At 46.5% G+C, this 11,961-nt stretch overlaps 2 protein-coding genes across 3 annotated transcripts in view; one reads left to right on the top strand and one right to left on the bottom strand.

Moving 5' to 3' along the window:
- The window catches only part of Rgs9 (regulator of G protein signaling 9), a 75,961-nt gene that overhangs the window by 3,078 nt on the left and 60,922 nt on the right, over positions 1-11,961 (top strand). The window lies entirely within an intron of this gene.
- LOC106143849 (40S ribosomal protein S27-like) lies at positions 11,405-11,680 on the bottom strand. Its single transcript, XM_013347581.1, has one exon. The coding sequence runs from the start codon at positions 11,678-11,680 to the stop codon at positions 11,405-11,407; it is 276 nt and encodes a 91-aa protein (XP_013203035.1).

Genomic DNA, 11,961 nt, shown 5'->3' with positions numbered 1-11,961 from the left:
AGAGAGAGAGAGAGAGAGCAGGCACAGAGAACAATGTGTTCCCAAGATGCGGAGGCACAAAGACACAGGGAATCTGGTGAGTTTGAGGGTATGTTGTTCTGTAGCCGACATATTTTAAGGCACAGGAGGGGATAGAAAGTTAGAAGGAGACAGAGGGGACAATGACGCGCCCTTAGGATGCCTCGAAGGCAGTTTGATCCCCTTCCGACACCGAGGAACCATGGCAACATTTGGACCAGACAAATGACATGGCTGACTGGTAATTAAGATGACCACTGGGGTGAGCCAGATGAGTAGCGAGCTATCTTCTTTTCCCCTGAGTTAAGCGAGTCAATTTAAGGGTCTCTGTAACCCCTCATAACTCCAGGCACCCTGGAAATGGGAGCTCTTCCCAAAGGCAGGGAAAATGATGCTGTTCAGGGGACCTTTTCTCCTCCTGTGAGTTCAAGGGTTTCTGTTGTCCATCTCCACCTCAAGCTCAATGCAGTGTCTACAGAGAGTGCCCTTTAGCCCAGTTGCTACTCATCTGGGATATCAGGTCTTGTTCAAGGTGTGCTGAGGCCTGGGTACGTGGCTCAGTCAGTATCATGTTTGTTCAGTGTCATGAAGCCCTGGATTTACTCCTCCGTACTGGTTATGGTGGTGTATGCTTGGACCCCAGTGCTTGGGGTTAGAGGCAGAAGGATTGGAAGCTCAAAGCCAGCCTTGGCCACTCTCTTAGTTAGGGTTCCTATCGTCGTGATAAAATACCATGACTGAAAGCAACGTGGGGAGGTAGGGCAAGAAACCTGGAGGCAAGAACTGAAGAGGAGGCCATAGAGAGCACTGCACATGGAATTGATTCCCAGGGCTTGCTCAGCCTGATGTCTTATCGCATCCAGGACTACAGCTCAGGGCTAGCACTGCCTACAGTGAGCTGGACCTTCCCACATTAACCCTTAATCAAGAAAATGACCTATAGACTGGCCTACAGGCCAATCCTATTGACATATTTTCTTTATTAAGGTTCCTTTTTCCAGAATGACACTAGCTTGTGTGTAGTCGACAGAAAAACTAGCTATCACAGCTACGTAGTGAGTATGAGACCTTGGCTCAAAAAGATAAGCACGACAGAAAGGTGGAGACCCATGTGCCAGGCCTTTACCGTGGGATTAGCTGACAGCATGTGCTGAGCTGAAGAGCATCAGTGAGTCGCTGTGGCCCCATGACCCTTACTGTGGTTCTGGCCCATATACCTCAGTGTTGCCATAGTCACCATCCCGGTCATTTCCACTTGCCAGTGACCCTGGGATTCCTCGATGCCATGGCAAGGAGCCCTCTGTTAGGTGACTTGGCTTTTCTCTGTGGCTTCTGGCATCTCCCTTCTGCTTAGCAGGACTGAGAAGCAGAGGCATCAAGGAGACCGAGGTGGAGGAAGGTATCACTCTCTCATGCCATCCTTTGTCTCTGGTATACAAGATGAAGCACTGAGTGCCAGGTGCCAGGGACACCCAAGAGCTTTGGGTCCAGTGAGAAAGACATATCGAATAAACAAGGAGACACGTGGTGCATGGCTGTGACAGACGTTGCTGGAGGATACACCGGTGTGGAAGAAGAAGTAAGCTGTGCCTGGGATGGGGAGAGTCAGGTTTCCTAAGGAAGCTCGTAAGCAAGTTAGGAAAATTATTAATGCTTTGTTTTTTTTCCAGGAAGAGAGGAAGATGAGCAACATCTTAGGCTGGTAGAAAATACAGACATGTAGGATAGCCTGTCAGTGTGGAAGACGCCCTGAGGCCGGATCACCAGGCCAGAGAGGGCATGGGGTGGGTGGGAGTTGCGGTGGGTGGATGGGAAGGCGGGAGGTAAGAAAGGCTCACAGCTGGGGAGCGTCACATGACATGGTGAAGCTCTGATGCTTCCTGTGTTTAATGAGATGCCGTTTGATGTCTTTAAAACCAGAGATGAACACGGAGGGTTAGTTTACATGCTACGGGGGTGATTCTGATGAGAGAGCTTGAGTGTGTCTTGATACTGGCTGCGGCTCAGGAAATGCTGACACCAAGCCAGGGGCTGATGCATCCCAGACTAGCCTAAGAATCCCTAAGCAGTGGGGAGTGACCTCAGAGTTCTGATCCTCCTACCTCCATCTCCCAAGTGCTGGTATTACAGAGGTGTGTCACCATACCCAGCTCATGTGCTGCTGGGAGTCAGGAGTTTTATCCAGGCATCCTACCAACTAAGATCCTTCCCCAGCCCAAGCATTCGTCTTTCTAGAAGAGCTTTTTAGGTGGATTGAACATACATTTGAAATAGTGGCCCCTGGGGGACACTGGGCAGCAATCGGATATATTGTGGGTACCCAATTTGGGATTTTACTAGCATGGAATACTAATTAGTACTCTATCATGCACTGGACACATCATCAACAAATAATGATCCCACTCAAAATGCTCATGGGACACTCTTCTTAGTTTAAGGGGCAGTATGGACACGAGTAGATACCTAAGCTCATCACTTAGGAGGATAGTCTGGAGAACACCCTGAAGACTGTGGACCAGCTAAGGCAGAGATCATAGTCCAGAGTGGGGGGAGGACTTTTCCACTGGGGCAGCATTTAGTGCACGAGATGTGCAAGACACAAAAGCAGAATCAATAAAAGCTGGTCACTGCTGTCTTTAGCTGGGGCTGCCTGCAGTACCTTGCTGATCTAAGAGGAAGGTGGAGAGAACAGATTTTGGGCCAAGACCACCATGTAGTGGCCAGGCACAGGGTGCTGGTATATGTCTTTAATCTACTGAGTTGAGCTGTCCATGGCTTATTTGCAAGGTCACATGCTCCTCGGTTAGAAAAACAACCCTGTGGTTTTGGGTCACTTTCCCCATCTCAATAAAGGAAAGAACTGATTATAACTGCCCCCCTGGGAGCATTCTCCAGTGCAAAGGAAAATTCCTGCCCCTGAGATCTTCCCCTGTGAGTGACAGCTCCTTAATTTGAGGAGCAGCGTGGGTGTGGTAGGTGGGATGTCAGAGCCATCAAAGCCGTCGTTTCGGATCCCTTTATGATGCTGTGGGTCCCTGGCTCACCCGCAGTCAAGTTTCATCCTGAGACATGTGCATCTCGGAGGCCAACTCAGGGTCATTCAGGGGCCCAGTAGTGGCCTGGTTTTATGGTGTTTCTGTGTTGCCTGGGAACGAGACCAGACTGATGTTTCTTTATCTTGAGAGGCACTGGAAGCTGATCTTCCGGGGAGCAGGGTCTAGAGAGACGTCGGGCAGCGTGAAATTGTAATTGTACAGCGGAAGCCCCATGCAGGCTGAGTGGTTTAAATAACAGAAACACGCTTTCTCATAGTCCTTGAGATTAGAAATCCGAGCTCAGCCACAGCAGGGATGGGTTCCTCTGACGTCTCTCCTCTTGATTTGTAGATAGCTGTTCTCTGTCCTCCTACTTCTCAGCTAGGGCATAATCCTCTTCTCATAAGGACACCAATTATCTTGGAGCAACACCTATGCATATGACCTCATTTGGTCTCTCTTCTCTCTCTCTCTCTCTCTCTCTCTCTCTCTCTCTCTCTCTCTCTCTGTGTGTGTGTGTGTGTGTGCACTTGTGTGTTGGTCATTCGGGCTGAATCCAAGGTTTTATGAAAGCTAGGTCATGCTCTTCCACTAGCCCTTGGTTTGTTCTTTCCATTAAAAATATTCTTTTTATTACATTTTTTACTTTATTTGTGGAGGTGCACCTTCGCTCCACGCACATGTAGAAGCAGAAGGACAACTTTTGGGAGTGAGTTCCCTCCTCATAGCGTATAGCTCCCAGGAACTGAACTTGGGTTGTAAGACTTGGTTGCAAGCACCTCTACCTGCTGAGCCATTTTGCCAGACCCAGCCCTTGGTTTTTTAATACAGGGTCTTGCTGTGTAATGTAGGCCGACTCTAGCTGCTTGATCCTCCTGCCTCTGCCTGTTGAGCACTGCGTGGAACTGTGAGCATGTCCTCCCACACCCTGCCCTTACCATCTCTTTAAAAGACCCCACTTCTCAAATCAACTATATTCAGAGATGGTGAGGCTGAAGACTTCAACATATGAATTTGGGGAATAGTCTTCAACCTCTAACAGTCTCTTGGAGTTGGCACCACCAGCCGAAAAACTCTGTCAGTTTTAAGTGATGGGGGAGACCCCTCAGAGGGATTTCTGAGGGGGAAAGTGAGAAAAATTGATCGGAATCCCAGTGTGCTGACTTCCTCACAATGTTCCCTGAGGCGAGTGTGATGAGCCCCCTCCCACGGGCTTCTCCTTTTTGTGAAGAGTGTCACACCTGCTAGAAAGAAATCTGACTCCCTCATTGTGGCTTTTAAAATAGCTCTCATTATTCCTCCTCTGAAGGTTATTTTCAATTTCTTAATAACTAGGTTTTTTTTTTATGCAAAGACTGCCGGCGACACCCAGGTTCTAACTTTTAAGGTGGGATCTGGCCTCTTCTCCACTTTGTGGGCCCACGTTTGCATGAAACAACTTTGTTTCATTTAACAAAATGATTTTGATCGTGGGGACGATAACTCAGTCAGTAAAATGCTTGGTTTGCAAGCGTGAGGACCAAAACCCATCTTAAAAACAAACCAGGTGTGGAGACACACAGTTGTAATTTGTAAGGGGAGGCATAGACAGGTGGATCGCCAGGACTCAGCTCAACACGCTTGGTGAGCGAGAGGACCTCAAAGACAAGGTGGGTGTGTCTGAGGGGCAACAACCAAGGTTGTCCTTTAGCCTCAAAATGTATACACCTACACACATAAATATACATGTGTGCATGCACGCTTGCACACAAACATACACACACACACACACACACACACACACACACACACAGTTTAAGTGAATCTGGCCTTTCAGTTTTGCAGCTAACATGAGGGAAAGTAGTCTTGGGCTTTGACTTCAGAAAACTGAAGAGAACTCTGGGTTTCTGAGACGCACAGCTCAGAACCCTGGGAAGTCACACTAATAAGAATATTGCGTCACATGTTATGATCCCCTCCCATGTTTCTACAACTTTCTATCCATATGGTTTCCTTGGTCCCCTGACCAGCTCCGCTGGCTGCAGCTATGTCCCACCCCCATCCACAACCTCTATTGGGGCCTCTGATTCTTTTCGTCTCTGCTACTTGACCCTCTGGCCTGAGACATTGCTAAGGTCTTACCCCACTGAAGGCCATATACTGAAGCTCTGGGTGGATCTGAAATGTAGGTGCGTGTTCGTGTGTTTGTGTGTGTGTTTGTGTGTGTGTGTGTGTGTGTAGAGACTGGAAGTCAGCCTTGGGTATTGTTCCTCAGGATCCATTCACCTTGCTTTTGAGACAGAGTCTCTCACTAGGACTTGGGGTTCACACGTTAAGATAGGTTGGGGAATCTGACTTCGCAGCTCTGGGATTACATGCCCAGAGTTTTACATGGATGGTGGTTCTGGGGATTGAACTTGGGTCCTCGTGGTTTTGTGGGTTAGCACTTTATAGGCTGAGCCAGCTACCCAGTCCCTGGAATGCAATTTCTGTTCCTGATGGTACTGTGAGCTTGGCAAATGTCTCTGCAGACAGAAATGTGTAGTGTAGGGGCGGACCCTGATGCTGCTGGCTCTCGCCTTCAGGTTGAACTTTGGCCTTGGCGCACCCCTGATTCCAGCCTGTGTCTTGAGATGGTCATTTAGCTACAAATCCTAATTTTGCAATAAAGATGAAAAGCACCCGCTACCCCTGAGTGCTGAATGAGGACATAGGCCCACGCTCTTGAGAAGGTGGGGGCCCTCCAGCTTCAGAGCAAGGTAGCTGAGGGGGTGGTAGCGGGGAGAACTTTGCAGTTCAGGGCTTCCCTGGATGATCTCTAACCTCCGCGGCGGCTGGGTTAGTCTCTCTTTATTTTATTTTTAATTTTATTTTATTGTGGTGAGACTTTACATGAGACCTGGCTTAAATTTTTATGTGCACAGTGTTAACAACAAATGACCCCAATATTGTACAGCATGTTTCTAGGACTTCCTCTTCTTAGCTGAAATTTTATAGCCATCAATTAACAAATCCCCGTTTCTTCTCTTAGTGCCTGGCATCCAGCAGTCTATAGGCTGCCTTTGCCTTTAAACGGTTCTTCATATGAGTGCCCTGCCTGCTTTTGTGTCCGACTTCTTTCATTTACCGAGATGAATTAATGTCCTCTGCTCACCCGAATCCTTGACTATTGCAGCCTTGTGTTCTGGCATGTGTACATCACATATTACTTATCTTTTAACTTATTGATAGCTACCTACATTCTTTCCTCATCTTGGCCATTGTGAATAATGAAGGGGTGAACTTGGGGCTGGGGTGCAGATTTCCTCTCAAGACCCTGATTTCATTTTCTTTACATGATTATCTGGGGGTGGAATGGCTGGATCACAGAGGTCCTTAAAGTCAATTTTTGATTTTGTTGAGCAATGCCTATACCACTGTCTGAAGCAGCATTGTGATCACCAAAGTACAAGCGTCAGCCTCCCCATGTCATGTCGTCGTGTAAAGGCTCAGTGCTCTTCACTGCCTTCAGCCTGTTGGAGTGCAGCCTGGTCTTCACGACTAAGGGCAATTCTGCCTGCCCTCCTCGCAGAGTTTTGATAGTCACCTTCCTCTCCCAGCTCTTAAACCACCAACATTGTCCTTATTTTTTTGGTTTGTAGTTCAGTGTGTAATTTTGATCTTGTAAATACTACAGTGTATCCTAAGGCTTTCAATGCGTAACCACATTGAATCTTTGCGGTATCCCCATGATGATGTAGATGGTAGGCTTTAGTTTATGGAGAGTCAAATAAATCAAGAAAATGTTCGACTTCAGCTTTGCATGTGTTTGTTTTGGATTCTGGGTGTCAAACTTAGGATGAGCGTGTGCTCTACCACTGACACCCAGATTTAGCAATTACTTAAGACTTCTCACTTCTAGACTGGAGCAGAGCTTTGAACCGGGCTCTCGCCGCACTCAGATTTTTTGCTTTGGTGCTAGTAAACTCATTTTCGTGTAACTGTTTCTGTCACTTTCTGAGGACTAGTGGTGTATCTCTGCTGTCTAAGGGTATAGCTTTCACTTTTTTGTACCCTGCCAGAGCTCAATAAACACCTGAATTTGTTTCAGTGGTGGGGTTGTGATGTGGGATCCCCCCCCCCATTTGCTGTGAATACCATTGGTTAAAAAATGAAGCTGCTTTGGACCTATTGCAGCGCAGAGTAGGGCAAGGCAGGAGTTCCAAGCAGACAGAGGAGGAGAGAGTAGGTGGGGTCAATGAGAGTCCAGGTAGCCGCTGCAGGAGACAGACATTGGATGAATGGAACCTTACAGGTAGGTGATACGCAGAATAATAGAAATGGGTTAGTTTAAGATACAAGAGCTAGCTAGCAATATGTTTAAGTGATTGGCCAAATCTGAGTACTAATATAGTTTCTGTGTGATTATTTCAGGTCTGGGTGGCCAGGAAACAAATGACTGGCCTTTGACTACAAAGTTGGATTTTTGTCCCTGGGTTATCTAAGCACAGACCTGTTGCTAAGTTCCAAAGATGCATTAATTGCATGCATGCTACTAATATAAATGAATATAAGCATGGCTGCTTATGCTCCCAGCACCCCTAATCAAAACCAAACCAAACACTAGAAATATGAAACCAAACACTCCAGGCCGGGCGATGGTGGATCATGCCTTTAATCCCAGCACTCGGAAGGCAGAGGCAGGCGGATCTCTGTGAGTTCGAGACCAGCCTGGAACAGAGCTAGTTCCAGGACAGGCTCAAAGCCACAAAGAAACCCTGTATCAAAAAACAAAAACAAAACAAAACAAAAAAGAAACCAAACACTCCAGAATTAGGAGCTTTTTGAGTATCAGTGTGGTGCTACAATCAAAAAAGTTCACACCAAAAAAAAAAAAAATCCAAAACCAAACCAAACAAACAGAACAAAACAAAACAAAAAGCAAATATCATCACCACCACTTCCAACAACAAAACAAAATAACAACCAAAAAAAAAAAAACCACAAAAAACAGTTCATGTGAAAAATAATATAAAAAATTTCTATGGTCACATGTCAGAAACAGTATGTGCAATAAAAATGAATTTTATGTTTAGACATAAGAGGTTTCCATCTCTGAGATGTGCTGTGTATTATGGAAATATCCCAGTTCTGAAATTCAAAGCGCTTCTGGTATCAAGCATTTTGGATAAGGGATATTCACCCTATATGTCTTTCTTTTTATAGACCATGTGCATTTGCACATACATGTTTCTATAGATCATTCTAACACAGTTGCTTCATTAGATACCATACTGTTATCAAACCATGTGCATCATGGAGGCACAAATTGCCGTGGTCCCATTTTAGAGAAGAGAAAGGAATCCCATGCTCTTAAATGGGCTGTCCCAAGTTCTTCAGTTAAGAGAGAAAGAATTCCCAGGGTGGGGGGAGTGAGAACTTGGGGTTCATTTTGCTTCCGACCACAAGCACCTTCAAGTTGCAAAAAGCCCTGTTTATCATAGCGGCTGCTCAGTGTTGGAGGAGAAGTCGTTGGGTTAAGTCACAGGAAGGCAATGGCGATAGAATCAGGTTTGTTAAATTGAGAAGAAGCAAGTGAACTGGAGAGCAGCTTGCTTTGGGCGTTAGTGAGGATGTGTGCAGGCTGGTCCAGGTGTGAGCAGCTCCCAGGCCTCAGGACAGAGCTGTGGACCGAGGGAAAGGCTGAGGGGCTTCTTTATTCTCATGAGTTGGTTCCCTTCGCGAACTTGTGGCTCCAGTTGCTCTTTAGCTGGGAGACCTGTATCTACCACCTGACCTTCCTACTGCTCACCTTCTTCCTGTCTTGTAAGATTTGCTCTGGGAGCACGGCACACGATCTTTCGGACACGGTCTTCATTGTATCTCCTTACCTCCTATTGTTACCTTGGGATCAACCTCAGCCCAAATGAACTCAATGGGGAGGGAGACAGGAAAGAGTGGGGAAGAGGGTCTAGACAAGATAGGATATAGCTTGCAAGGATACGTCTCCAAGGACCCTACCCTCCAACTCCTTCCTTCCCCCTAAGTTCCCATTACCCCCAATAGTCTGTCAGATTATGAACTCATAGATGGATTGATTAACCCAGTGGTTAGAATCCCCATGATCCGATCACTTTCTTCAAGCCCCCCTTCTATACAGCTTTGGCGGCTAAGCCTTCAACACACCTGTCTTTGGAGGGACTTTTCAGATCCATACCATAATACTTTCTGGACAGTATATATAAATTAAATTTTATTTTTGCTGTGCATGTTTAGGACAAATTAATATATCCTGGGTTTAGTACTGTCTGTGGGTTTTTAAAATTTCATTTGTGTTTTGCCTGCATGTATGTCTGTATAAGGGCATCAGATCCCCTGGAACTGGAGTTACAGACAGTTGTGAGCTGTCATGTGGGTGCTGAAAATTGAACCTGGGTCCTTTGGCAGAGCAGTCGGTGCTCTTAACCACTGAGCCATCTTTCCAGCCCCGCTATCTGTGGCTTTAACATCCTCTGGGATCTTGGAATATCTTCACAGAGGGCAGGGGGAAATGATTACAGTAGACGCTAAGTTTTTAGGCTTCCGGCCCCACTGTCGGTCTTTGGTTTCCCAGCATTGCCCAGGGCTATACCTGCTTGCTGAAGCACTGATTCTAGTAGTCTCCCTATTATTGGAGACTTCCTGAGGGAGGTCAAATTTGGAACCACAAATGCCAATAGAAACATCTAGGTCATTTCTTTTGAGCATATAAAACATTTTTTTGTTTTATTTTTACTTAGTTTTTTCAAGTGGAAATATTACTTTGATGTTGTTTTTTCTTTTTGAGACAAAGTCTCACTATGTAACCCTATGTAACCCTGGTTGGCCAGGAACTCACTATGTAGTCCAGGCTGGTTTCGAACTTGCAACAGTCCTACCACCTCCACCTTCCAAGTGCTGGGGTTACTGTCATTTGCCACCATATTCTGCGGAAAATATTATTTATTGGCTTTGGAAGAACTAAGCTAATTATTTGTGTATGAGTGCGGTGTGGTCTGTGTGCTACCGTGCACACATGCAAGTCAGGGGACAGCCCTGTGGGGTTGGTTCTCTCCTTCTACCTCGATGGGGGCTCTGAGGATCAAAGCTAGGTCTCCACCCTGGTGCAGCAAACACCCTTACTTGCTAAGCCATTTTCCTGGCCCTCATTTTGGTTTTATTGAGACAGGCTCTCACAGTGTAGCCTTGGCGGGCCTGGAACTTGCTGCGATCCTCCTGCCTCTCTCCCTTGAATGCTGGCATTACGGGCATGTGCTAACACGCCCAGCAGAAGATAAAACAGTCTTGGGCTGGAGAGATGGCTCAGCGGTTGAGAGCATTGCCAGCTCTTCCAAAGGTCCTGAGTTCAATTCCCAGCGACCACATGGTGACTCACAACCATCTGTAATGAGGTCTGGTGCCCTCTTCTGGCCTTCAGGCATACACACAGAAAGAATATTGTATACATAAATAAATAAATAAATATTAAAAAAAAACAGTCTCAACAATGAAAAGTCTTGTGACGTCTTCCTATGCTTCAAGCTCCCTCCGACTGTTTGTTCACTTTCTTTGGCTTCAGCACGCTCTTGGTTATTCATTGCTTCTTAATCTGTCTCCTGACTCTTGCTTTTTCTGTACCCAGGGCAGTCCTCTCCAGATAGTGTGGCCCTCAGCAGCCCTTTCCAAGAGTGCCAGAGCAGGAGTGATGTGCCTGCTTCTGTCTTTCCCTCTTCCCTTTCTCTCCTCTTAACCTCTCCGCTGCTCACCCTTCCTTCCTCTACTTCCCCTCAAGTCACTGGGGGCTGAACCCTGGACCTCCATAGCGCTAGGCAGGGCTCTAACACAGAGCTACATTCCTAAACATTCTTTGGGATTTTTCTTTTCTGGTAACTAACCTTCTCGGGTCGGATAGGTCACAAACCTTGGCATCACGTGTGCCTCTCTCACTCAGCTCCCCGATCTCTTCCGAGTACAGCCATTTCTCACTTTACCAGAGTGTTCAGAGCCCTGTCTCCTAACCACCACCCCCACACTGCTTTCCTTTGCTTATTAATTTATGTATCTGATGCGTTTAGCATGACCTCCATGTAAGACACTCCTCCCGGGATTTGGAATACAGCAGGCGACGTCGGCAGAAAAAGACCAGCCTCCAAGAGCTGAATTTCCAGGTGCAAAGGGAGACACCATGTAAACACTATACGGAAGCTAATTGCCTTGTGTGTTAGAAGTTGAATGCTATAGAAAAAGCAACTGGGGACCAGGAGATCTGAGGGTGTAAAGTTGTAACGTTGAGTAGGATGGCGAGAGTAGACCTCCCAATATATATATATATATATATATTTTATCCAAAATGTGTTTATTGGGATGGTTCCCACTCATCTCGAATCCGGTGCTTTTTGGTGCTGCTTCCTCCTGAAGGAGCATCCTTCTGTCAGGCTTGCTTTCCCGCCTGTAGGCTGACAGAGAACAGTGGAGCAGCCGACACTCAAGACCACCGTCTGTGCAGGGCTAAAGACTGTGGTGATTTTATAGCATCCTGGGCACTTCACATCCATAAAGTAGGAACTGGGGCTCTGCACCGGGCGCTTTTTCTTGTGTTTCCTCTTTTCTTCCTCTGGAGAGGGATGAAGGAGATCCTTTGCTAGAGGCATGTTCTCATAGGGAGGTCGTCACCGCCGGAAAGGCAACCTCCCGAAATATTAAGAGGAAAAAGTGAGAAACGTATCCTAGAAAACGTTCTAGTGGAATCCGTGGTTCATCAACTCTCAGGCTGGGATGACTTTAGGGTATGGTGACAAGGGAAGGAGCCCCACGAAGCCCACGAAATTATTCCTGGATGGTTGCAGTAACTCTGAATAGACCATGGACCACCTCGTCTTTCTTTTTTTTTTTTTTTAGTTTTTTTTTTTTGGTTTTTCGAGACAGGGTTTCC

This window comes from Microtus ochrogaster, chromosome 7 (assembly GCF_000317375.1).
Source record: "Microtus ochrogaster isolate Prairie Vole_2 chromosome 7, MicOch1.0, whole genome shotgun sequence".
NCBI classification, from domain to species: Eukaryota; Metazoa; Chordata; class Mammalia; order Rodentia; family Cricetidae; genus Microtus; species Microtus ochrogaster.
Note: the sequence above shows the minus strand (reverse complement) of the source record. Positions and strands in the feature narration are given on the sequence as shown.